The 27,926-nt window shown below is 43.3% G+C and overlaps 1 protein-coding gene across 1 annotated transcript in view; it reads right to left on the bottom strand.

Annotated features, from left to right (window-relative positions):
• TMC3 (transmembrane channel like 3) overlaps nt 1–27,926 on the bottom strand; it is a 131,904-nt gene that overhangs the window by 7,029 nt on the left and 96,949 nt on the right. The window contains exons 19-21 of the mRNA XM_069762130.1: nt 20,078–20,156; nt 19,958–20,000; nt 6,354–6,615 (exon numbers count right to left, since the gene is read on the bottom strand). Of these exons, the coding sequence (XP_069618231.1) occupies nt 6,354–6,615; nt 19,958–20,000; nt 20,078–20,156 (384 nt within the window). The remainder of the gene's footprint in view (nt 1–6,353; nt 6,616–19,957; nt 20,001–20,077; nt 20,157–27,926) is intronic.

Here is a 27,926-nt window from a genome sequence, read left to right as displayed (position 1 = left end):
CGAGTCCATTGAGTTAAACGTATAACCCAACATGTTGATTCAACGGAAGGAAATAACTGTTGTGAATTCCGCTCTTGGGCTCCCTCCGGTGGTTGTAAGTGGCACTTTTGTGAGTTCTGCTCTTGGGCTCCCTCTTGTGGTTTCAAGTGGTATGGCTGCTCCTTGGAGTTAGCTGTCATCAGCTGCCTCCACTTATCTTCTCTTCTGCTCGGCTATTTAGGTCTGGCTGTTCCTTCAGCTATTGCCACTTGTAAATGGTTTCTGGTTGGATTCACATCTCTTTGGATTTCCCTGTTTTCCTGACCAGTTCAGCAAAGCTAAGTTCTTACTTGCTCTGTTCTGTTCACAGATTGTGGACTTATCCGTTCAGTGCTTTCTATGTTTGTCCAGCTTATCAGTATGAATTAATTCTGTCTTGCTGGAAGCTCTGGGAAGCAGATTTACCCTCCACACCTTTAGTCAGGTGTGGAGATTTTTAGTAAACTCTGCGTGGATTTTTGTAGTGTTTTATACTGACCGCACAGTATTCCATCCTGTCCTATCTATCAAGCTAGACTGGCCTCCTGTGCTCATCCTGGTTTCATTCAGTGTATGTCTTTTCCCTCTCCACTCACAGTCATTATTTGTGGGGGGCTAATCTATCCTTTGGGGATTTTCTCTGAGGCAAGATAGTTTTCCTGCTTCTGTCTTTAGGGGTAGTTAGGTCTTAGGCTGTGACGAGATGCATAGGGAGAGTTAGGAGCATTCCACGGCTGCTTCTAGTGTTGTGTTGAGCTTAGGGACTGCGGTCAGTACAGTTACCACTTCCTTCAGAGCTCGTTCCATGTTGCTCCTAGACCACCGCATCATAACAGTACAAGTGGCCAAAAATGAATTAAATGCAGCTCAAAAGAAGGAAAAGAAAGTTCTGAACCATTTTTTTTTCTGTGCTCTAGTTTGTCTCTTTTTTTTTCCTCTTGATATCTGGGTGGTTCAGGATATATGCTCTGGAATGGATGTTCAGGGTTTGTTTTCTCGTGTGGATCAACTTGCTGCAAGAGTACAGAATATCCAAGATTATGTTGTTCAGACTCCGGCTTTAGAGCCTAGAATTCCTACTCCTGATTTGTTTTTTGGGGACAGATCCAAGTTTTTGAATTTTAAAAATAACTGCAAATTGTTTTTTGCTTTGAAACCCTGTTCTTCTGGTGATCCCATTCAGCAAGTAAAAATCATCATATCCTTGCTGCGTGGTGACCCTCAAGACTGGGCTTTTTCTCTTGAAACAGGGGATCCGGCATTATTGAATGTAGACGCATTTTTTCAAGCGCTCGGATAATTGTATGACGAACCTAATTCTGTGGATCATGCAGAAAAAACCCTGTTGGCCTTGTGTCAAGGTCAGGAAGCGGCAGAATTATACTGCCAGAAATTTAGAAAATGGTCAGTGCTCACTAAATGGAATGAGGAGGCTCTGGCTGCTATTTTCAGAAAAGGTCTTTCTGAAGCCCTTAAAGATGTTATGGTGGGCTTTCCTACGCCTGCCGGTTTGAGCGAATCTATGTCTCTAGCTATTCAGATTGATCGGCGTCTGTGCGAGCGCAGAGCTGTGCACCATATGGCAGTGTCCTCTGATCAAAGTCCTGAACCTATGCAATGTGATAGGATTTTGACTAGAACAGAACGGCAGGAATTCAGACGTCAGAATAGGCTGTGTTTTTACTGTGGTGATTTGGCTCATGTTATCTCTGATTGCCCTAAGCGTACTAAGAGAGTTGCTAGGTCTGTTACCATTAGTACTATACAGCCTAAATTTCTCTTATCTGTGACCCTGATTTGCTCATTGTCGTCCTTTTCTGTCATGGCATTTGTGGATTCAGGCGCTGCCCTTAACTTAATGGACTTAGAATTCGCCAGGCGCTGTGGTTTTTCCTTGCAGCCTTTGCAGAGCCCTATTCCTTTGAGGGGTATTGATGCTACACCCTTGGCCAAGGATAAACCTCAGTACTGGACGCAGATGACTATGTACATGGCTCCAGCACATCAGGAAGATTGCCGTTTTCTGGTGTTGCATAACCTGCATGATGTTGTTGTACTGGGTTTTCCATGGTTACAGGAACATAATCCGGTGCTGGATTGGAAAACTATGTCTGTGACTAGTTGGGGTTGTCAAGGGGTAAATAGTGACGTTCCTTTGATGTCAATTTCCTCTTCCCCCTCTTCTGAGGTCCCTGAGTTTTTGTCGGATTTCCAGGATGTATTTGATGAGCCCAAGTCCAGTTCCCTTCCACCGCACCGGGACTGTGATTGTGCTATTAACTTGATTCCTGGTTGCATGTTCCCTAAGAGCCGACTTTTCAATCTGTCTGTACCAGAGCATGCCGCCATGCGGAGTTATGTTAAGGAGTCTTTGGAGAAGGGGCATATTCGGCCCTCTTCGTCACCATTGGGAGCGGGTTTCTTTTTTGTTGCTAAGAAGGATGGCTCCTTGAGACCCTGTATTGATTATCGTCTTCTTAATAAGATCATGGTCAAATTCCAATACCCCTTGCCTTTGCTTACTGATTTGTTTGCTCAGATTAAGGGGGCTAGTTGGTTTACTAAGATTGACCTCCGAGGGGCATATAATCTTGTTCGTATTAAACAGGGTGACGAATGGAAAACTGCATTTAATAAGCCCGAAGGCCATTTTGAATACCTTGTGATGCCATTTGGGCTCTCTAATGCTCCATCTGTGTTCCAGTCTTTCATGCATGATATTTTCCGCAATTATCTTGATAAATTCATAGTCGTATATTTGGATGATATTTTGAATTTTTCCGATGATTGGGAGTCTCATGTGAAGCAGGTCAGGATGGTGTTCCAGATCCTTCGTGATAATGCTTTGTTTGTGAAGGGGTCTAAGTGCCTATTCGGAGTTCAGAAGGTCTCTTTTTTGGGTTTTATTTTTTCTCCCTCGTCTATAGAAATGGATCCTGTTAAGGTCCAAGCTATTCATGACTGGATTCAACCCACATCTGTGAAGGGCCTTCAAAAATTTTTGGGCTTTGCTAATTTCTATCGCCGTTTCATTGCCAACTTTTCCAGTGTGGTTAAGCCCCTTACTGATTTGACAAAGAAAGGCACGGATGTGACGAATTGGTCCTCTGCGGCTGTTGAGGCCTTTCAGGAGCTTAAATGCCGATTTACTTCTGCCCCTGTGTTGCGTCAGCCGGATGTTTCTCTTCCTTTTCAGGTTGAGGTCGACGCTTCTGAGATTGGGGCAGGGGCCATTTTGTCTCAGAGGGAGTCTGATGGTTCTTTGATGAAATCGTGTGCTTTTTTTTCCAGAAAGTTTTCGCCTGCGGAACGCAATTATGATGTCGGCAATCGGGAGTTGTTGGCTATGAAGTGGGCATTTGAGGAATGGCGACATTGGCTTGAGGGAGCTAAGCACCGCGTTGTGGTCCTGACCGATCATAAGAATCTGATTTACCTCTAGTCGGCCAAGCGGCTTAATCCTAGACAGGCTCGATGGTCCCTGTTTTTCTCCCGTTTTGATTTTGTGGTCTCGTATCTTCCGGGATCTAAGAATGTTAAGACTGATGCCCTCTCTAGGAGTTTTTCGCCTGATTCTCCTGGAGTCCTTGAGCCGGTTGGCATTCTTAAGGAAGGGGTGATTCTTTCTGCCATCTCTCCTGATTTGCGGCGGGTGCTTCAGGAATTTCAGGCTGATAGGCCTGACCGCTGTCCTGTGGGGAAGCTGTTTGTTCCTGATAGATGGACAAGTAAGGTAATTTCTGAGGTTCATTGTTCAGTGTTGGCTGGTCATCCTGGGATTTTTGGTACCAGAGATTTGGTTGCTAGGTCCTTTTGGTGGCCGTCCCTGTCTCGCGATGTCCGTGCTTTTGTGCAATCCTGTGGGACTTGCGCCCAAGCCAAGCCTTGCTGTTGCCGTGCTAGTGGGTTGCTTTTGCCTTTGCCGGTCCCTGAGAGGCCCTGGACGCATATTTCCATGGATTTTATTTCGGATCTTCCTATTTCCCAGAAGATGTCTGTTATCTCGGTTGTCTGTGACCGGTTCTCTAAAATGGTCCATCTGGTACCTTTGCCTAAGTTGCCTTCCTCCTCAGATCTGGTTCCATTGTTTTTTCAGCATGTGGTTCGTTTGCATGGCATTCCGGAGAATATTGTGTCTGACAGAGGTTCTCAGTTTGTCTCTAGATTTTGGCGGTCCTTTTGTGCTAGGATGGGCATTGATTTGTCTTTTTCTTCGGCGTTTCATCCTCAGACTAATGGCCAAACTGTGCGATCTAATCAGACCTTGGAGACCTACTTGAGATGCTTTGTGTCTGCTGATCAGGATGATTGGTTGTCTTTCTTGCCTTTGGCCGAGTTTGCCCTTAATAATCGGGCTAGTTCGGCTACTTTGGTTTCTCATTTCTTTTGTAATTTTGGTTTTCATCCTCGCTTTTCTTCTGGGCAGGTTGAGCCTTCTGATTGTCCTGGTGTTGATTCTGTGGTGGACAGGCTGCAGCAGATTTGGACTTATGTGGTGGACAATTTGACGTTGTCTCAGGAAAGGGCTCAACGTTTTGCTAACCGCCGTCGGTGTGTTGGTCCCCGGCTTCGTGTGGGGGATTTGGTTTGGTTGTCTTCTCGTCATGTTCCTATGAAAGTTTCCTCCCCTAAGTTTAAGCCTCGGTTTATTGGTCCTTATAAAATTTCTGAAATTATTAATCCGGTGTCGTTTCGTTTGGCTCTTCCAGCCTCTTTTGCCATTCATAATGTTTTCCATAGATCTTTGTTGCGGAGATATGTGGTGCCCGTTGTTCCCTCGGTTGACCCTCCTGCCCCGGTGTTGGTTGAGGGAGAGTTGGAATATGAGGTTGAGAAGATTTTGGATTCTCGTTTTTCGAGGCGGAGGCTTCAGTATCTTGTCAAGTGGATGGGTTATGGCCAGGAGGATAATTCTTGGGTTGTTGCCTCCGATGTCCATGCCGCCGATTTGGTTCGTGCTTTTCATTTGGCTCATCCTGATCGGCCTGGGGGCTCTGGTGAGGGTTTGGTGACCCCTCCTCAAGGGGGGGGTACTGTTGTGAATTCCGCTCTTGGGCTCCCTCCGGTGGTTGTAAGTGGCACTTTTGTGAGTTCTGCTCTTGGGCTCCCTTTTGTGGTTTCAAGTGGTATGGCTGCTCCTTGGAGTTAGCTGTCATCAGCTGCCTCCACTTTTCTTCTCTTCTGCTCGGCTATTTAGGTCTGGCTGTTCCTTCAGCTAGTGCCACTTGTAAATGGTTTATGGTTGGATTCACATCTCTTTGGATTTCCCTGTTTTCCTGACCAGTTCAGCAAAGCTAAGTTCTTACTTGCTCTGTTCTGTTCACAGATTGTGGACTTATTCGTTCAGTGCTTTCTATGTTTGTCCAGCTTATCAGTATGAATTAATTCTGTCTTGCTGGAAGCTCTGGGAAGCAGATTTACCCTCCACACCTTTAGTAAGGTGTGGAGATTTTTAGTAAACTCTGCGTGGATTTTTGTAGTGTTTTATACTGACCGCACAGTATTCCATCCTGTCCTATCTATCAAGCTAGACTGGCCTCCTGTGCTCATCCTGGTTTCATTCAGTGTATGTCTTTTCCCTCTCCACTCACAGTCATTATTTGTGGGGGGCTAATCTATCCTTTGGGGATTTTCTCTGAGGCAAGATAGTTTTCCTGCTTCTGTCTTTAGGGGTAGTTAGCTCTTAGGCTGTGACGAGATGCATAGGGAGAGTTAGGAGCATTCCACGGCTGCTTCTAGTGTTGTGTTGAGCTTAGGGACTGCGGTCAGTACAGTTACCACTTCCTTCAGAGCTCGTTCCATGTTGCTCCTAGACCACCGCATCATAACAAATAACCCTATGAGTCAGTTACTAATTGCCGCATGTTAGGGGGAATGTTCCTTCCTAACTAAATGCACAAAATCTGCCTAGTTTCTCTGATCAACATCCCATCTCCAAAATTTAGTACCTATAATCTGTAATATTATGTTTATCGATAAAGACGTCCATGTCCTCATTGAACTTATTTATTGGATATGCTCTGATCTAGTCACATAGACATCACATTTTTGCTGTCGTCAAAGTCACTCAGATACTTACAATTGCCCACTGTAAAGAAATAAACAATGTTATTTATTTCACTTGTCAGTGGTTAATTGTTTTGGCTGATGTATGATCTATGTTGAGCTGAACCATTTTTGTAATAAGAGTCAAATGTAGCAATAAATCTTTTAGTGAGGATGTGAAAATTAATACATTTAGACTTTAATGATATCCGATGATATGCACTAGGTTAAAAAACTCTTCTACAGAACACATTTACAGATTATCACATTAATCTATAGTATGTACATACCTGCTTGAGGTGTTCTCTGCTTGCTGCTGTTTTACTCTGGACACAGAAGGGCTCAGGTTTACATTGGGGATTTGGGGGACTACCGCACGGGGGGCAGATTGACTTATAGTCTGTATTCGACTGTGCTTGCTCCCGGGAGATTCAAAGTTCACCACACTTCCATTCTTCCTTGGAGTTGAAGAGTGTACAGATGATTCTTGGCTCACTATGTCACTGTCTTGTTCTCGCTTTTTATCTACTCCATCTTTCTTCTGAAACCGGGCTGGGAACACAAAGCATAGCAATTACAAAGTAAGGACATTACAAAAAAAACCTACTTGAATGTGAGATTCAAAATGCAATTGGACTGGTTTAATTTATTTATGACAAATTATGTAACTCGACAGGCAAAAAGGATAATTTTATCAAATCATGCAATTAACTTATAAGTTAGTGGTGCCACCTTGGCACCATTTCCAATGACGAGAAGGATCTGAAGCAGTCATTTAATTTACTGTATATAGTCGAGTATAAGCCGAGAATTTCAGCCCATTTTTTTAGGCTGAAATTACCCCTCTCAGCTTATACTCGAGTCATACACAGAGGTCGGCAGGGGAGGGGGAGCGACTCCACCCCCATAGGGGTGTAGCCGCATATTCATTACTGTAATGAGCGGTACCATGTGACCGCTCAATATAGGAAGAAGCTGCCGGCGCCAGAGAACCAGTGACACCGCGCCAGGAGCAGGTGAGTATAACGCAGTGCGCGGTATTCACCTGCTCCCGTTCCACCTCCGGCCGCTGCTGTGTCCTCCCCGTCCTCTGTAGTGACGCTCAGGTCAGAGGGTGCGATGACGCGATTAGTGTGGGCTCCACCCTCTGCCTGAACAGTCAGTGCAGAGGACGCAGAAGACACAGCAGCGGCCGGCGGTGGAACGGGGAACAAGTGAATATAGCAAGTGCCGGGTGCCTGAGAGGTGAGTATGTCATTTTTTTTTTTAATTGCTGCAACAGCATATGGGGCAAATGTCTGTATGGAGCATCTTATGGGGCCATGTGCAGCATTATATGGGGCAAATATCTGTATGGGGCCATGTGCAGCATTATATGGGGCAAATATCTGTATGAAGCATCTTATGGGGTCATTTGCAGCATTATATGGGGCAAATATCTGTATGGAGCATCTTATGGGGCCATAATCAGCATTTGTGGAGCATTATACGGGGCAAATGTGTCTATGGAGCATCTTATGGGGCCATAATCAGCATTTGTGGAGAAATCATATGGGGCAAATGTCTGTATGGAGCATCTTATGGGGCCATAATCAACATTTGTGCAGCATTATATGGGGCATATTTTAATATGGAGCATCTTATGGGGCCCATCATGAATTGTTAAAGAGGAGAAAATCGATTTGCAGGACCCTGGTTTAGTGACCAGGTCTGTACTCAGTGGCCACTGAATATAGGCCCAAGTGAACCCCTTCCTACATGCCGTCATCCATGGCTCCTCTTGATTAGCTAGCCTGGTGTGATGTTGTGTGTGACAGCACTACAAACTGACTAACCAAAAGAGGAAGTATCAAATATTAGTAGTAAAGCTGCACCCTATAATGGCAACGTCTCTATGGAGAGCAGAGCGCACGTCCTCACCAGGGGATCCATCCCAGTAGATAAATTCAAAAGCGCATAAAGAGAAGGACAGCACCACAGCAATTGTGAAAAAACAGCTCCCGTATTTATTCTGCCATCTGCAACGTTTCGGTCCGTGGACCTTTTTCAAGCATCAAAAGAGGAGTCACAGATGTCAGCAAGTAGGAAGCAGATCGCAGCGCTCCTGTCCACTGGCCACAGAGAACGGAATTGGCCTTTGAATCAGGATCCTGCAAATCCATTTGCTGATTTCTTTTCATTATCAATGTACCATAGCAGATATGATTGCTAATGCTTTGTTGCTTCTTGGAGGTGTTTTGGTGGCCCATATTGTAGCTCAACTAGTGCTTTCTTTATGTAAGTATAATAGCAGCAATCCCTGCTATATGCATCTGTGCCTGTTTTCCCGTTTTTGATACAGGAAAAATATATATCTTTGTACCGTGTTAGCCAGTAGATAGAACAATATTTAGATTTGAGAGTCCTTAGTGGTTGAAACCTTTTAATGACTAACTGAGAAGATGGTAACAAATTGCAAGTTTTCGAGACTACTTGGGTCTCTTCATAAGGCATAGAATGACACAGAATCTGACAAGTAATGTGAAGCAGAACTATCATTATGGGAGAGGGATAAATAGTTGTGGCCATAAATATTGGAACAGTTCATTCTTTATTGGAAGAGTTCACTATTCATTGTTCATTCGAACAGTTCATAGATACAGAGTGTATTTTCCTCTTATTGAGGTCTGGTTCTGTGTTGTGATGCCCCCACAATGTTGCGATTGCCGAGAGCTGCTACTGCGCAGGCGTGAGTGGCGCAATCTTGGAGGAAGATTTTTTTTTCCTTCTCTAGCAAGATGGCGCCACCGGCGCCTGTGCAACAGCAGCTATCGGATCACAGCTCTGTACACTGATAGCTACTGCACAGGTGCGGGGGGCGCCATTTAATATTTTTTGTTGTTGTTATACACCACAGAAAAAGCTCAACCACATGTAGTAACTACACATTAAACATGAGATTATGCTGCAGCGCAGGTGCCACGGATGGCACCTGCCTGCAGAAGGGTTTTTTTTCTACATTTTTTCTTCACTATGTACAGGTATTCAGTATTCAATCTAGGGGGCAGGTGACTGAGGGATCAGTGACCTGTCAGCAGTCTGCATTATGAATACCTAATCAGAGTACCACATAAAGACCACCCCTCCAGGCCGCTCTAGGGCATGCGTATCATTAACTTAAACCTGAATACTAAAGATTAAAAAACAACCACAAGACGGATTTCATCAACCAATGTTTCATTTTAATCAGTATAACGGTGCTGACCTGACACTGTCTGTAGGTTACTGTGCCCAATCCTGCTGACAGGTTCCCTTTAAGAAACTTTATTAAATTGCTCAAAACTTATTAGAATTATGCGTGTATTTAAATAAAGCTGATATGCATTACCTGAGAGAAACCAATAAACAGTGTTGTGAAGGCGTGATGATCTGCTCTGTCACAATGTTTACATCCGCTCCTGCTGATTTTATGCTGATTTATCTGGAGGATATGTCATTTATATTGGAGTAGTGGAAAACCATTTTAAGGCTGGGGTCACACTTGCGAGTGTGATGCGAGAAACTTGCACGAGTCTCTCGCATCAATACCTGCCACTGCCGCTGGCACTCAGACCGGAGTGTGCAGCTGCATAGTTTCTCGCATCACACTCGCAAGTGTGACCCCGGCCTAACAGAAAGCTTCAGAGAAGAGGTGGAGGTTGCATATTTAATGAATGAGGGTGAAGGTATGTGTGGCTAAGTATATCTTTAGTGGGAACTGATCAAGTAGGCAAGTGGTGGGAAGAAATGGATACTGGAGGAAGGAGATCCCATAAACTGCCATATAGGTTAAAATAAAGCCTAAAATTCTTCTCCAAGTAGGCTTGGTAGGAAGAGAAGCAGTAATAGGTTCAATAGGATTTTATATCATATATACTGTATATGATCTAGCACATCAAAGGAGAGAGAAATGTTACATAGTTACATAGTTACATAGTTATTAAGGTTGAAGGAAGACTATATGTCCATCTAGTTCAAACCATAGCCTAACCTAACATGTTGATCCAGAGGAAGGCAAAAAAACCCCATGTGCAAAGAGTAAGCTCCACATTGGGGAAAAAAATTCCTTCCCGACTCCACATACGGCAATCAGACTAGTTCCCTGGATCAACGCCCTATCAAGGAATCTAGTGTATATACCCTGTAACATTATACTTTTCCAGAAAGGTATCCAGTCCCCTCTTAAATTTAAGTAATGAATCACTCATTACAACATCATACGGCAGAGAGTTCCATAGTCTCACTGCTCTTACAGTAAAGAATCCGCGTCTGTTATTATGCTTAAACCTTTTTTCCTCCAACCGCAGAGGATGCCCCCTTGTCCCTGTTTCAGGTCTATGATTAAAAAGATCATCAGAAAGGTCTTTGTACTGTCCCCTCATATATTTATACATTAAAATAAGATCACCCCTTAGTCTTCGTTTTTCCAAACTAAATAGCCCCAAGTGTAATAACCTATCTTGGTATTGCAGACCCCCCAGTCCTCTAATAACCTTGGTCGCTCTTCTCTGCACCCGCTCCAGTTCAGCTATGTCTTTCTTAAACACCGGAGACCAGAACTGTGCACAGTATTCTAAGTGTGGTCGAACTAGTGACTTGTATAGAGGTAAAATTATGTTCTCCTCATGAGCATCTATGCCTCTTTTAATGCATCCCATTATTTTATTTGCCTTTGTAGCAGCTGCCTGACACTGGCCACTGAATTTAAGTTTGTCATCCACCCATACACCCAGGTCTTTTTCATTGACGGTTTTGCCCAGAGTTTTAGAATTAAGCACATAATTATACATCTTATTACTTCTACCCAAGTGCATGACCTTACATTTATCCCCATTAAAGCTCATTTGCCATTTATCAGCCCAAGCTTCTAGTTTACATAAATCATCCTGTAATATAAAATTGTCCTCCTCTGTATTGATTACCCTGCAGAGTTTAGTGTCATCTGCAAATATTGAAATTCTACTCTGAATGCCCCCTACAAGGTCATTAATAAATATGTTAAAAAGAAGAGGGCCCAATACTGACCCCTGTGGTACCCCACTGCTAACCGCTACCCAGTCCGAGTGTGCTCCATTAATAACCACCCTTTGTTTCCTATCCCTGAGCCAGCTCTCAACCCACTTGCACATATTTTCCCCTATCCCCATTATTCTCATTTTATGTATCAACCTTTTGTGTGGCACCGTATCAAAAGCTTTTGAAAAGTCCATATACACTACATCCACTGGGTTCCCTTGGTCCAATCTGGAACTTACCTCTTCATAGAAACTGATCAAATTAGTCTGACATGAACGGTCCCTAGTAAACCCGTGCTGATACTGGGTCATGAGGTTATTCCTCTTCAGATACTCCAGTATAGCATCCCTTAGAATGCCCTCCAGTATTTTACCCACAGTAGAGGTTAAGCTTACTGGCCTATAATTTCCGAGTTCAGTTTTTGTCCCCTTTTTGAATATTGGCACCACATTTGCTATACGCCAGTCCTGTGGCACAGACCCTGTTATTATGGAGTCTTTAAAGATTAAAAATAATGGTCTATCAATGACTGTACTTAATTCCTGCAGTACTCGAGGGTGTATCCCATCCGGGCCCGGAGATTTGTCAATTTTAGTGATTTTTAGACGCCGCCGCACTTCCTGCTGGGTTAAGCAGGTGACATTTAATTGGGAATTTTTATCACTAGACATTTTGTCTGCCATGGGATTTTCTTGTGTAAATACTGATGAAAAAAAGTCATTTAGCATATTGGCTTTTTCCTCATCCTCATCCACCATCTCACCCAGACTATTTTTAAGGGGGCCAACACTATCATTTTTAGTTTCTTACTATTTATGTAGTTAAAGAATATTTTAGGATTATTTTTACTCTCTCTGGCAATGAGTCTCTCTGTCTCAATCTTTGCTGCCTTGATTTGCTTTTTACAGAATTTATTTAATTTTCTGTATTTATTTAATGCCTCCTCACTACCTACTTCCTTTAATTCTCTAAATGCTTTCTTTTTGTCACTTATTGCGCCCCTTACAGCTCTATTTAGCCATATTGGTTTCCTCCTATTTCTAGTATGTTTATTCCCATACGGTATATACTGTGCACAGGTCCTATCCAGGATGCTAATAAACGTCTCCCATTTTCTTTGTGTATTTTTGTGTCTCAGGATATCGTCCCAGTTAATTGCACCAAGATCCTCTCTCATCCGTTGGAAATTTGCCCTCCTGAAGTTTAGTGTCCTTGTAACCCCTCTACTACACATCTTTTTAAAGGATACTTGAAAACTTATTATTTTGTGATCGCTATTTCCCAAGTGACCCCCAACCCTTATATTTGATATGCGGTCTGGCCTGTTGGTTAATATTAGGTCTAGCAGTGCCCCCCTTCTTGTTGGGTCCTGAACCAGTTGTGAAAGGTAATTGTCTCTCATAATTGTCAAAAACTGATTACCTTTGCTGGAACTGCAGGTTTCTATTCCCCAATCTATTTCAGGGTAGTTGAAGTCCCCCATAATAATGACTTCTCCTTGAGTCGCAGCTTCATCTATTTGCTTTACGAGGATATTCTCCATTGCTTCCATTATTTTTGGAGATTTATAACAAACCCCTATCAGTAATTTATTATTTTTTCCCCCTCCCCTTATCTCCACCCACAGGGATTCTACATTTTCATTAAATTCACCTATATTATCGCGCAGGATGGGTTTTAAGGATGATTTTACATATAGACACACCCCTCCCCCTCGCTTATCTGTACGGTCATTTCTGAACAGGCTGTAGCCCTGCAAGTTAACAGCCCAGTCATGGCTCTCATCCAGCCACGTTTCAGATATCCCCACCATGTCATAATTATGCTCCAACAACATTAGTTCTAATTCGTCCATTTTGTTGGCGAGGCTTCTGGCATTAGTATACATGCACTTTATGTTCCTCTCTGTACTTGTATTTCTTAAATTATTAACTGTTCTGACCCCAACCCCCATGCCACCGCCACCCCCAACTTCCTTATTTGTGCCCAGGTCTCTGTCTGCACTATCTTCCCCTCCTATAAAATGAATACGCTCCCCCCCAATTCCTAGTTTAAACACTCCTCCAACCTTCTAGCCATTCTCTCCCCCAGCACAGCTGCACCCTCCCCATTGAGGTGCAGCCCGTCCCTAGCGTAGAGCCTGTAGCCAACTGAGAAGTCGGCCCAGTTCTGCAGGAACCCAAACCCCTCTTTCCTACACCAATTCTTGAGCCACAAATGGGGTCCCCCGAGCTCCCCCGGTACCTCCGGTGTCCCTGTACCCTCCTGCATCCCCCGGTCCTGTCCCCTGGTCATCAGCATCTTCTTCCAGGAAGAAAATGGTGGGCGCATGCGCAGTGTGCCAGCTGAGATCCCCAGACCAGCACCCATCAACAATAGGAAATTTTTCCGATTGGTTAAATTTGATCACTGTGATAGACCATATCACAGTGATTAAAATAAAAACAAATAGTAAATAAAACCCCTCTTTATCATCCCTTAGTTAGGTAAAAATAATAAAATTAAAAAAATTATTTATTTTCATTTTTCCATTAGTGTTAGGGTTGAGCTAGGGTTAGGGTTGGAGCTAGAGCTAGGGTTGGGCTAGGGTTAGGGTTGGGCTAGGGTTAGGGTTGGGGCTAGGGTTGTGTTGGTGTCAGGGTTGTGGTTAGAGTTATGGTTGGGATTAGGGTTAGGGGTGTGTTGGGTTTAGGGTTATAGTTAGGGTTGGGATTAGGGGTGTGGTGGGTTATGGTTGGAGTTAGAATTGGGGAGGTTCTACTGTTTAGGTACATCAGGGGGTCTCCAAACGCGTCATGGCGCCCACCATTGATTCCAGCCAATTCTGCGTTCAAAAAGTCATACGGATCTCCCTCCTTTCTGAGCCCTGCCATGCGCCCAAACAGTGACTTTCCTCCACATACGGGGTATCAGCGTAGTCAGGAGAAATTGCACAACAAATTTTGTGGTCCATTTTCTCCTGATAGCCTGGTGAAAATAAAAAAAATGGTTCCAAAGTCAATTTTTTGTGAAAAAAGTAAAATATTCATCTTTTCCTTCTACATTGCTTTAGTTCTCGTAAAATACCTGAAGGGTTGATAAACTTCTTGAATGTGATTTTGCCCACCTTGAGGGGTGCAGTCTTTAGAATGGTGTCACTTTTGGGTATTTTCTGTTATATTGACCCCCAAAAACTCACTTCAAATGTGAGGCGGTCCCTAAAAAAATGGTTTTGGAAATTTTGTTGGAAAAATGAGAAATCGCTGGTCAACTTTTAACCCTTATTACGTCCTAACAAAAAAAAAAAATTATGCTTCCAAAATTGTGCTGATGTAAAGTAGACATGTGTTAATTGTAAATAATTTTTTATTAACTAAATTGTGACACCACTCTCTGATTTAAGGGTACAAAAATTTAAATTTCCAAATTTTCAAAATTTTTACCAAATTTCCATTTTTTTCATAAATAAACGCAAGTTATATTAAAGAAATTTTACCACTAACATGAAGTACAATATATCATGCGAACAGTCTCATAATCAGAGGGATACGTTGAAGCATCCCAGAGCTATAACCTCATAAAGTTTGGGGCAGCACGGTGGCGCAGTGGATAGCACAGCAAGGACAACATCTGCAAAGAGTTTGTATGTTCTCTCCGTGTTTGCGTGGGTTTCCTCTGGGTACTCCGGTTTCCTCCCACATTAAAAAACATACTGATAGGGAATTTAGATTGTGAGCCCCAACGGGGACAGTGACGATAATGTGTGCAACCTGTAAAGCGCTGCGGAATATGTTAGCGCTATATAAAAATAAAGATTATTATAAAGTGACAGTAGTCAGAATTGTAAAAATTGGCTTGGTCATCAAGTACCAAATTGGATCTGTCACTAATGGGTTAAGGGAAAAAGAAATCAAAAGCTACAGGGCCCTGCATGGAAAAAGTGATTGGTCCTCCTCTTAAAGCATAAATTAACATCTTTGGGAAGCAGAGTTCAAATTCCCTAGCCACACCCAGGCCTGATTACTGCCACACTTTTCTCAATCAAGAAATCACTTAAATAGGACCAGCCTGACAAAGTTTAGTACACCAAAAGATCCTCTAAAGCTAGATATCATGTCTCGATCGATCCAAAAATTCTGGAACAAATGAGAAACAAAGTCATTGAGATCTATCAGTCTGGAAAAGGTTATAAAGCCATTCTAAAGCTCTGGGCCTACAGCAAACCACAGTGAGAGCCAGTATCCACAAATAGCAAAAACATGGAACAGTGGTGAACCTTCCCAGAAGTGGTCAGCCGACCAAAACTACCCCAAGAGCACAGCGACAACTTATCCAAGAGATCACAAAAGACCCTACAAAAATATCCAAATTATTGGAGGCCTCACTTGCCTCAGTTAATGTCAGTGTTCATGACTCCACCATAAGGCCAGGTCACACATGCGAGAAACACGTCCGTGTCTCGCATGTGAACAGCAAGCTCTGGCGCCGGCACTTCGAAGCGGAGCGTGCGGCTCCATGTGTTCCTATGCGGCCGCACTCTCCGCTCCGAAGTGCCGGCGCCAGAGCTTGCTGTTCACATGCGACACGGATGTGTTTCTCGCATGTGTGACTCCGGCCTAAGAAAGAGACTGGGCAAAAATGGCCTGCAGGTAAGAGTTTCAAGACGAAAACCACTGCTAAGCAATAAGAACATAAAGGCTCGCCCCAGTTTTGCCAGAAAACATCTTGATGATCCCCAAGACTTTTGTAAGAATACTCTGTGGACTGACCAGACAAAAGTTTAACTTTTTGGAAGGTGTATGTTCCATTACATCTGGCATAAAAGTAACACAGAATTTTAGAAAAGGAACATCGTACCAACAGTAAAATGTGGTGGTGGTAGTGTGATGGTCTGGGGCTTTTTTGCTGCTTCTGGACCTGGAAGACTTGCTGTGGTAAATGGAACCATGAGTTCTGCTGTCTGAGTCACCCCATGGGCTAGGGGTACTCGGTACCGGGTCTGGTACTTCACAGGGGGATGTCACGGTGGCTGTGATCTGGTCCGTGACCCAGTGCGCTCATGTAAAAGGGAAAGGTCTTTAAAGGGATAGAGTTTGTGTTAGTGACGCCACCTGTGGTATTCGGTCAAGGTGACCGACGCTGCTTTAAGGGGTCCGCTGGGGTGATGTTATGGCAGCTAGATGGCATACCTTCCCACAGGTGAAGTATATCCCCAGGGCTTCACGGTGTGTAGACGGTAGGATGGTGAGAGGCGCAGAGAAGAACGAGAACACAAGGTTGCAGTCTCTTTACCTTTACTGAAGACTTCAGCATCCACAGTCCAGAGCACCAGATCACAGGGCAGGCAGAGTCCAGCCGGTTTGGAGGCAAATCCAGAGTCCCCTTGTCCAGGTGGAAATCAGTAGCCTTCCTTTGCGCTGCAGTGTTGTAGTTCCTTACTGCTAAGCTTCTCATAAGGTCCTCACAACTGTTTTAGATGTTATGTCTCTCTCTCTCTGTCCCCAGATAGGATAGGACAAACCCGTATGACTGGTGGCTTGAGGTGGTTTATAGGGACTCTATTATGACACAGCCTCTAAGGGGTGCCACCGTGCCTCCTGGGTGTAGGGCGGACAGGTAATGTGAAATTAGCTGTCCTGCCAGTCTCTGGAGCAAGGCATAAAGGTCGTTATTCCCCCGGTGTTCCGGCTACCGGGATTCTGCGCCTCAGAAGGGAGCAGCCTGTGTAGGGCTGGTCCCCTTCTGATATCCACTCCTTTGCTACGACTTCCTTGCACGCTCGCTGCAATCCAATTCTGCCTTCGATATCTCTTTCTAAGAGCTGCAGCACTGAGGGCATGCACAGCTCTGTATCCTTCTCCTTTGCTCTGTGACAGGATCCCACCCCTGCCAGGGACCAACTAACTGAGCAGAGCTCAGCCAGCAACTGACTAACTTTCCCTACAGACCACCTGTTTTACCTAAGTGTGGGGAATGACCTAATAAATAGGAGCAAGAGCTCCCCCTGGTGGCCTGGAGTGTGAAATGTGTTGCATGTTTGTGGTACCTGGATGCAGTTATCCTTCTTTGCCTCCAAACGTAGCATCACTCTCCCCGAGAGGAAAGCCATACCACTGCAACGACCAGGACCCTGGGGTGCAGCACTGTCTACCAAAATATCCTGAAGGAGAATGGCAGGCCCTCTGTTCATGACCTTAAGCTTAAGTGTAGTTTGGGTATACAGCAGGACTATGGTTCAAAACACAACAGCAAGTCCACCTCTGAATGACTTAAGAAAAACGAAATTAAGACTACACTAGTCAAAGTTCTGACTTAATCCGATTGGGATGCTGTGACATGACCTTAAAAAGGCGGTTCATGCTCGAAAACCCTCCTATGTGGCTGAATTACAACAATTCTGCAAAGATAAGTGGGCCAAAATACCTCCAGAGAGTTGTAAAAGACTCATTGTCAGTTATTGCAAACGCTTGATTGCAGTTGTTGCTGCTAAGAGTGGCTGCTAAGGAACTTTCTCATGCTAGCGGTGACGTCAGTGAGGTGAATGGAGTTCATTGGCTATGAACTCCACTCACCTTATTCATGTCACCATGAGACACTGATGTTGCGCTGTGCTGGATGGCAGGCTTGCATCATGCCAGTGTTCAAATTGGAACCTAGATGTAGCAGAGCTAGACTCATCAAGGGACAAATGGATTATCTTCACGTCAGACACATGAGGGATATGGTTGTTTATTTTATTTTTTTTACAGGGGACATGGGGTCAATGGATTTTAGGTGTAAAGGTGAATATAACTTTGTTTTTTTTTATTTTTAAATAAATGTGTAAAAGAGGGTGTTGAGTTTTATTTCAAATAAAGGATTTTATTCTTGCTGTGTGTTTATTTCCAAACTTACTTTAGGGTTAGTAATGGGGGTGTCTTATAGACGCCTCTCCATTATTAAGCCCTGGGCTCGATGTCAGCTGCCAATACAAAGCTGACATCAACCCCAACCCTATTACCCCAGTTGCAACTGCCACAGGAGAAGTGGGAAGAGCTAAAAAACTGACATGTCTGCGGGTTTTTCACATGGAGAAACGGTGTGCGTGTGTGCGCATTTGTGGTCCTTAAAAAACGGGCATGTGAAGGGGGCCTTACTCCTCAGATTCTGTGCTAAGGCTTTGTCGATGCTCTTGCAGCGCCCCAGGGTCCTGGTCGTTGCAGTAATGTCATTCTTCCACCAAGGGAAGTGATGTTATGTCTGAAGGCAATAAAGGAGATCACTTTACCAGGTATCACAAACCATACAACACACTTCACACTCCAGTCCACCAGGGGGAGCTATGCTCCTATCTATTAGGGCACTCCTCACATTTAGGTAAAACTGGTGGGTTGGAGGGGAAGTTAGGCAGAAGCGAGCTTTGTTTCACCCAGGCAGCACCAGTCTGGCGGAAGCTGGCTGGATTGGACTCAGTGAGCAGCTATCTGAGCTCCACTCAGGTAGTGGGTCCCTGACAGGGGTGGGATCCTGTCAGAGGCCTAGACAGAAAGACACAGAGCTGCGCCTGCCCCACGTGCAGCAGCATCCTAAGAAAGAGACGTTGAAGGAGAATTGGATTGTAGAGGGTGAGAAACAAAGTCATAGCACAAGGAGAGGAATCCAGAAGGAGTTCTGCCCTGCAACAGGCTGCCTCCTTCTGAGGCGCAGAATCCAGTAGCCGGAACACCGAGGGAGTCATCGTCTCCAAGCCTGGCTCCAGAGACCGGCAGGACAGTTAGTTCCATATTAGCTACCCGACCTTATACCCAGGAGGCACGGTGGCAACTGTGGGGGCCGGGGCATGCTTGAGTCCCTGTAAAAAGCCTCAGGCCATCAGTCATACGGGTTTGTCCTATCCTTACCATCAGGGAGACAGAGAGAGAAAGACATAACATCCACAACAGTTGTGAGGACCTTACCGAGAAGCTCAGCAGGAAGGGACTACAACACTCAGGCACTAGAGGAAGGCTACTGATTTCCACCTGGATAAGGGGACTCTGGATTTGCCTTTGGACCGGCCGGACTCTGCCTGCCCCGTGATCTGGTGCTCTGGACTGTGGATGCTGAAGCCTTCAGTAAAAAGGTAAAGAGACTGCAACCTTGTGTTCTCGTTCTTCACTGCACCTTTCACCATTCTCCATCTACACTCTGGGAAGCCCTGGGGACATACTTCACCTGTGGGAAGGTATACCATCTAGCTGCCATAACATCACCCCAGCGGACCCCTAAGCAGCGTCGGTCACCCTGACTGAATACCACAGGTGGAGTCATGAACATTTCCCCTTTAAAGACCTTTCCCCTTTTATCAACGGACCTCCCGAGGGCCACGGACCGGGTCAGCCACCGTGACATCCCCCTTGAGAACCGAACGGCCCGGTACAGTGTATCCCCTAGCCCTTGGGGGCGATCCACTCTCAATGTCTGTTACTGTCTTTAGGTGTGACGTCATGTCGCGGCCCTGCAGGCAATAACTGAGCTCAGAGGCTCTGCCCGAGTTGACGGCACAAGTCGCTCAGACCCGCTATGCTCAGCTAGTGGCTACAGCGCTGTCAATGTGATGACACTCCAGACAGTAACAGACACTGGGAGCAGCAGTGGAGACTCAGCATTGGAAGTTTTTTTTTTTTTTTTAAATAAACTGCAGCTGGTGAAAGTGGTTTTCTGAATCCAGAAAATCTTTTTAAAATGTATAAACCGATAGATAGTGGTTAAAAATCATTATTCATTATTGTTTCATGTAATAAGCAAGTGATGTGAACATTTTGCTGTCAATCACATCATGTCAGTGCAGACGTGGCACAATTTCTGGAGAAAAGAAAGACTGCATTGGTAATTAGTAATAGCGATATTATTTTAAACCCACCTACAGCCATTTGAAACACTTTTTTCTTGTCTTCAGTCCTTTCCTGTGAAAACAAAATGTGGTGAGATAGAGGTACAGTACAGTACATGTCATTATGACTACTCCCTGGAATCTACTTACAGTTTGGATCTGTGCTCTTAGCTGATTATTGGTGAATTTTAATGACCTTGCAATGCTCTGAAGGTAATAAATTAACATGCTATGAAAAAAGCAAACACAAAATACAATTATTCATAATGAATGTACTTAAAAGGGTAAGAAATCATGGATGAGAGGGTGAAATGACAATAGTTGATTGTACCAGGCCAAAGAGAAAACACCACTGCAATATGTAAGCTAAGATCAATAAGGCTGAATTCATACTTTAACTCTAAGGGCTCATGCACATGAACCTTGTTTAGATCCGAGTGCTGCCTGTTAAAAAAAAAAAGATTTCATTTCGACCAATGGTATTGAAGGAGGCTGTCTCACTCACTGCGTGAAAAAAAAGTCACATCATGCACGAGTTTCCTGCATAAATCGGTTGAGACTCACCAATTCAAGTCTATGGGTATGAAAAAAAAAATTGATGCCATAACATTCGATTTTTAAGGCTACTTTGCAATCTTGTATCATGGAAAACTGTAAATGGTCCTGTAAAATATTAACCCCTTCCCGACATGCGCCGTACATGTACTGCTCTGCGGAAGCTGCATTTCCGCAAACAGCAGTATAGGTATGGTGCACCAACTGCGCGTCCTCACGCTGAGTGCCAAGGCGATCAGGTGCGGGTGTCAGCTCTGTATGCCCACAATCGGTGCTAGCACCAATTGCGGGCATTTAACCCTTCTGATGCCGCTGTTAGTAGTGACAGCGATATAGAGGAAAATTCCCATTCCCATTACGCTTCCATCAGGACAATGTGATGCGATCTCATTGTCCTGATGTTCTCCATAGAGAACCCTGGCTGCAAGATGGCCATGGGGTCCTTCAGGGAAGGTGCTCAGAGCAGGACCTGAGACGCCTCCTTCCCTGCCTGTCAGACGCTGATGTGTTGTTCTGCAGTGCAGATGCATTGTAGAACATCAGATCAGCGATCTGATGATATACAGTAATGTCCCACACTGGGACAATGTAAGAAAGTAAAAAAAATATTAAGTGCAAAATTTTTTTTTTTTTAAATCCTCAAATAAAGAAAAAACAAACAAATATTTTTCCAATGACTACATTTATTTATGTAAATAAAAAAATAAACAATAAAAGTACACATATTTGGTATCGCTGCGTCCGTAACGACCTGCTCTCTAAAACTGTCCCACTAGTTAACCCCTTCAGTGAACACCATAAAAAATAACTATAAAATGAGGCCAAAACAATGCTTTATCATCAGACCACCGAAAAAAGTGCAATAAAACACGATCAAAAAGACTAATGTAAACAAAAATGGTACACCTAAAAACATCATCTTGTCCCGCAAAAAAAAACAAGCGGCCATACAGCTCCATCAGCAGAAAAATAAAAAAGTTATAGCTTTCAGAATAAAGTGATGGAAAAATAATTATTTTTTCTATGAAATAGTTTTTATTGTGTAAAAGCGACAAAACATAAAAAATGATATCAATTGGTATCGCTGTAATCGCATAAACCGAAAATTAAAGCTGCCTTACCAATTTTACCACACGTGGAACGGTATTTTAGAAAAATCCAAAAAGCAATTCCTGAATTTCTGGTTTTTGTTCATTCTGTCTCCCAAAAATCAGAATATAAAACGATCAAAAAATGTCATGTGCCAAGTTACTGCCAAGCCATAGCATGACTCTGTCGGTCGAAATCTGGAAAAATGATAGATCTCAAAATATGGTGAGGCAAAAACTAGTTTTCGCAATAAAAAGTGTCTTTAGGCTATGTGCACACGTCAGGATTATTTGCAGAAATTTCCTGAACAAAACCGGATTTTTTTTCCACAGGAAATCCGCATAAGTTTTTTGCACGTTTTTCTCACTTTTTTTTCGCAACAAAAATGCGATAAAACTGCGACAAAAACGCATTCATTAAGCATCCTATTAAATAGAATGCAATCCACAATTTTTGTGCACATGTTGCGTTTTTTTCCTCTAATAAAACGCTTCATGGAAAAAACACAGCATGTTCATTAAATTTGCGGATTTCCCGCTATTTAATGCATTGGGAAGCTCCAGAAAAAATCACGAAAAATCAGCACAAAAAACGCGCTAAAAACGCGCTAAAAACGCATGCGGATTTCCTGTGGAAAAAGTCCGGTTTTGTTCTGGAAATTTCTGCAAATAATCCTGACGTGTGCACATAGCCTTAGTGTGTGACAGCAGCCAAACATAAAAACCCAATATAAATAGGGTATCGCTGCAATCCCACCGACCCTAAAAATAAAGTTGCCTCATCACTTACACTGCACGAGGAATGGTGTAAAAAATAAATAAAACCAATTCTTCACATGCTGCTCATTTTTTCATTCTGCCTCCCAAAGATCGCAGTAAGGCTCGGTGCACATTTATCGTGCGCTCTACGTTGAGCTCTTACTTCGGGGTTTCCGTGTAAATCTCTGAAATATGTGATTCAGACGGAAGCGCCGAAAGATTCCCTATAATGAGGCAGATGGAGGCACTATGGATGCCATAGGACCTGTGATCCGGTGGTGTCCGTCTTTTTAGGATTACATAAAAGTGCCATTGGCCACAGTTTTGTGCACTTCTAAGGCCGGCCTCACACTAGCGAGTTTTACGGACGTAAGAGCGCAGAAAATACGTCCGTAAAACTCGCAAAACAAACAGCACAATTATTCTCCATGCCCCAGCTCCTATTTGCCGTATTTTACTGATCAGTATTACACGGCTTTCTACGGCCGTAGAAAATCGCAGCATGCTGCGTTTGTCACCGTATTACGCAAAAAAAAGCCAATGAAAGTCTATGGAAGCCAGAAAAATACGGATTACACACGGACCAGCAGTGTGACTTGCCAGAAATACGCAGCGGTGTTAAAGAGAAAAGCCGGCAATTCAGTGCGGTGTACAGTAAAATCACACTGACAGCTTACATTAGAATAGGTAGAATAAATGTGTACACATAGAATAGGTATATATATATATATATATATATATATATATATGTCAGTGAGACACATATATTTATATATATTATTATTTCATACAGCGCTAGATAGCTTTAAAGCCGGTAATTCAATTGCCGGCTTTTGCTATCTCCTTCCTAAAACCCGACATGATATGAGACATGGTTTACATACAGTAAACCATCTCATATCACCTTTTTTTTTGCATATTCCACACTACTAATGTTAGTAGTGTGTATGTGCAAAATTTGGCCGTTCTAGCTATTAAATTAAAGGGAAAAAATTGGCGTGGGCTCCCGCGCAATTTTCTCCGCCAGAGTAGTAAAGCCAGTGACTGAGGGCAGATATTAATAGCCTGGAGAGGGTCCACGGTTATTGGCCCCCCCCTGGCTAAAAACATCTGCCCCCAGCCACCCCAGAAAAGGCACATCTGGAAGATGCGCCTATTCTGGCACTTGGCCACTCTCTTCCCATTCCCGTGTAGCGGTGGGATATGGGGTAATGAAGGGTTAATGCCACCTTGCTATTGTAAGGTGACATTAAGCCAAATTAATAATGGAGAGGCGTCAATTATGACACCTATCCATTATTAATCCAATAGTAGTAAAGGGTTAAAAAATACACAAACACATTATTAGAAATTATTTTAATGAAATAAAAACAAAGGTTGTTGTAATAAATTATTTTACGCTCAATCCAATCACTGAAGACCCTCGATCTGTAACAAAAAAAACAAAACAATATCCATACCTTCCGAAGATCTGTAACGTCCAACGATGTAAATCCATCTGAAGGGGTTAAAATATTTTGCAGCAAGGAGCTCTGCTAATGCAGCGTTGCTCCTTGCTGCAAAACCCCGGGGAATGAAGGTAAAGTAGGTCAATGACCTATATTTACCTTTATTTGCGGTGAGGCGCCCTCTGCTGGTTGTTCCTAGATTGTGGGAACTTTCCTAGAAAGCTCCCAGGCTCGAGTTCATATGAGGACAACCAGCAGAGGGCGCTTCTTATGAACTCGAGCCTGGGAGCTTTCTAGGAAAGTTCCCACGATCTAGGAACAACCAGCAGAGGGCGCCTCACCGCAAATGAAGGTAAATATAGGTCATTGACCTACTTTACCTTCATTCCCCGGGGTTTTGCAGCAAGGAGCAGCGCTGCATTAGCAGAGCTCCTTGCTGCAAAATATTTTAACCCCTTCAGATGGATTTACATCGTTGGACGTTACAGATCTTCGGAAGGTATGGATATTGTTTTTTGTTTTTTTTTTTGTTACAGATCGAGGGTCTTCAGTGATTGGATTGAGCGTAGAATAAATTATTACAACAACCTTTGTTTTTATTTCATTAAAATAATTTTTAATAATGTGTTTGTGTATTTTTTAACCCTTTACTACTATTGGATTAATAATGGATAGGTGTCATAATTGACGCCTCTCCATTATTAATTTGGCTTAATGTCACCTTACAATAGCAAGGTGGCATTAACCCTTCATTACCCCATATCCCACCGCTACACGGGAATGGGAAGAGAGTGGCCAAGTGCCAGAATAGGCGCATCTTCCAGATGTGCCTTTTCTGGGGTGGCTGGGGGCAGGTGTTTTTAGCCAGGAAGGGCCAATAACCATGGACCCACTCCAGGCTATTAATATCTGCCCTCAGTCAGTGGCTTTACTACTCTGGCGGAGAAAATTGCGCGGGAGCCCACGCCAATTTTTTCCGCCATTTAACCCTTTAATTTAATAGCTAGAACGGCCAAATTTTGCATATACACACTACTAACATTAGTAGTGTGGAATATGCAAAAAAAAGGTGATATAAGATGGTTTACTGTATGTAAACCATGTCTCATATCATGTCGGGTTTTAGGAAGGAGATAGCAAAAGCCGGTAATTGAATTACCGGCTTTAAAGCTATCTAGCGCTGTATGAAGTAAGAATATATACACATATATGTGTCTACTGACATATATATATATATATAAATAGACAGTATATATGTTTTTGTTTTTTTTTTTACACATGGATCCCTTGTATAGCCTTATGTTGATTTTGCAAGCCTGCGAGAAAAACACGCAGTACGGATGCCATACGGATTACATACGGAGGATGCCATGCGCAAAAAACGCTGAAACACCCTGCCTATGGAGGAGCTACGGACCACTATTTTGGGGACTTTTCAGCGTATTACGGCCGTAATATACGGACTGTATTTTTCAACGCTGAGTGTGAGGCCGGCCTAAAAAGAAGGACACTGCTGATCAGAGGCCAGACAGAGTTTAAAGTAACTCTGCTGCCTCACTATAGTGAATGGATTCATCGGTGGTTTCATCTGTAACGTCACTCAAAGATTTAGATGGAAACCCCCTATGTAAGTGCTCAGCATAGAGCACCAGATAAATGCGATCATAAATGTTATGTAAAATGTTCCCAATAAAAGCTTCAAGTCAATCTACAAAAAAGCAAACCCTCACTCAGGTCTGTCATCTGTTAAAGGAAATATAGGGGTTTCCATATTACTGGTAGCACAAAGGCTCTGGAAAAGCAAAATGGCTCCTTGCCCCCCAAAAGAAATTCAAAGAATGATCCACCCACAAATCCAAATGCCCCCCTCCCTTCAGAGCCACAGTGTGCCTAAACCACATTTAGTGCCCACGTTTGGCATTTCTGTAGTGATAAGAGCCCACCCAATTTACAGGTGCGTGTTTCCAGAAGCATGAGTTGGGCATAATGAACTGGTCATTGCAGTTTGCAATTTTCACTCAGCAACATCCACTGATGCTTGTTTCTGGAAAACGCCCATGGAGTCAAAATCGTCACTAAATCTGTAGGTAAATTCCCACAGAGGTATAATTTACAAAATGGGGTCACTTGATGGGGAATTCTGCTTTTCTAGCACTTGCGGGCTCTTTATATGAAATCCGCAAACTAGTCTAGGAAAATCTGTATTCCAGGAGGCAAATAGCGTTCTGTCTGTCCCGAGTCTCTCTGTATGGCTTAGGCCGGCGTCACACTCAGCGTATGCAAATACGGTCCGTATATTACGGCCGTAATACGCTGAAAAGTCCCGAAAATAGTGGTCCGTAGCTCCTCCGTAGGCAGGGTGTGTCACCGTTTTTTGCGCATGGCATCCTCCGTATGTAATCCGTATGGCAGCCGTACTGCGTGTTTTTATCGCAGGCTTGCCAAACCGACATACGCCTATACAAGGGATCCATGTGTTAAAAAAAACAAAAAAACATATATACTGTCTATATATATATATATATATATATATATATATATATATATATGTCAGTAGACACATATATATATATATATATATATATATATATATTATTCCTTCATACAGCGCGAGATAGCAAAAAGCCGGTAATTCAATTACCGGCTTTTGCTTTCTCCTTCCTAAAACCCGACATGATATGAGACATGGTTTACATACAGTAAACCATCTCATATCACCATTTTTTTTGCATAATCCACACTACTAATGTTAGTAGTGTGTATCTGCAAAATTTGGCCGTTCTAGCTCTTAAAATAAAGGGTTAAATGGCGGAAAAAATTGGCGTGGGCTCCCGCGCAATTTTCTCCGCCAGAGTAGTAAAGCCAGTGACTGAGGGCAGATATTAATAGCCTGGAGAGGGTCCATGGTTATTGGCCCCCCCTGGCTAAAAACACCTGCCCCCAGCCACCCCAGAAAAGGCACATCTGGAAGATGCGCCTATTCTGGCACTTGGCCACTCTCTTCCCATTCCCGTGTAGCGGTGGGATATGGGGTAATGAAGGGTTAATGCCACCTTGCTATTGTAAGGTGACATTAAGCCTAATTAATAATGGAGAGGCGTCAATTATGACACCTATCCATTATTAATCCAATAGTAGTAAAGGGTTAAAAAATAAACACACACATTATTAAAAATTATTTTAATGAAATAAAAACAAAGGTTGTTGTAATATTTTATTTAACGCCCAATCCAGCTCCCAGGCTTTCTAGGAAAGTTCCCACGATCTATGAACAGCCAGCAGAGGGCGCCTCACCGCAAATGAAGGTAAATATAGATCATTGACCTATATTTAGCTTCATTCCCCGGGGTTTTGCAGCAAGGAGCAGCCTGCATTAGCGGAACTCCTTGCTGCAAAATGTTTAATCCCTTCAGAAGGATTTACATCGTTGGACTTTACAGATCTGCGGAAGGTAAGTATATTATTGGTTTATTATGTTTTTTCTTTTACAGAACGAGGGTCTTCAGTGATTGGATTGGGCGTTAAATAAAATATTACAACAACCTTTGTTTTTATTTCATTAAAATAATTTTTAATAATGTGTGTTTTTTTTTTAACCCTTTCATTCAATTGGATTAATAATGGATAGGTGTCATAATTGACGCCTCTCCATTATTAATTAGGCTTAACGTCACCTTACAATAGCAAGGTGGCATTAACCCTTCATTACCCCATATCCCACCGCTACACGGGAATGGGAAGAGAGTGGCCAAGTGCCAGAATAGGCGCATCTTCCAGATGTGCCTTTTCTGGGGTGGCTGGGGGCAGGTGTTTTTAGCCAGGGGGGGGCCAATAACCATGGACCCTCTCCAGGCTATTAATATCTGCCCTCAGTCACTGGCTTTACTACTCTGGCGGAGAAAATTGCGCGGGAGCCCACGCCAATTTTTTCCGCCATTTAACCCTTTATTTTAAGAGCTAGAACGGCCAAATTTTGCAGATACACACTACTAACATTAGTAGTGTGGATTATGCAAAAAAAAAATGGTGATATGAGATGGTTTACTGTATGTAAACCATGTCTCATATCATGTCGGGTTTTAGGAAGGAGAAAGCAAAAGCCGGTAATTGAATTACCGGCTTTTTGCTATCTCGCGCTGTATGAAGGAA

This window comes from Ranitomeya imitator, chromosome 4, assembly GCF_032444005.1.
Source record: "Ranitomeya imitator isolate aRanImi1 chromosome 4, aRanImi1.pri, whole genome shotgun sequence".
NCBI classification, from domain to species: domain Eukaryota; kingdom Metazoa; phylum Chordata; class Amphibia; order Anura; family Dendrobatidae; genus Ranitomeya; species Ranitomeya imitator.
This window is presented reverse-complemented; position numbering and strand designations above follow the sequence as displayed.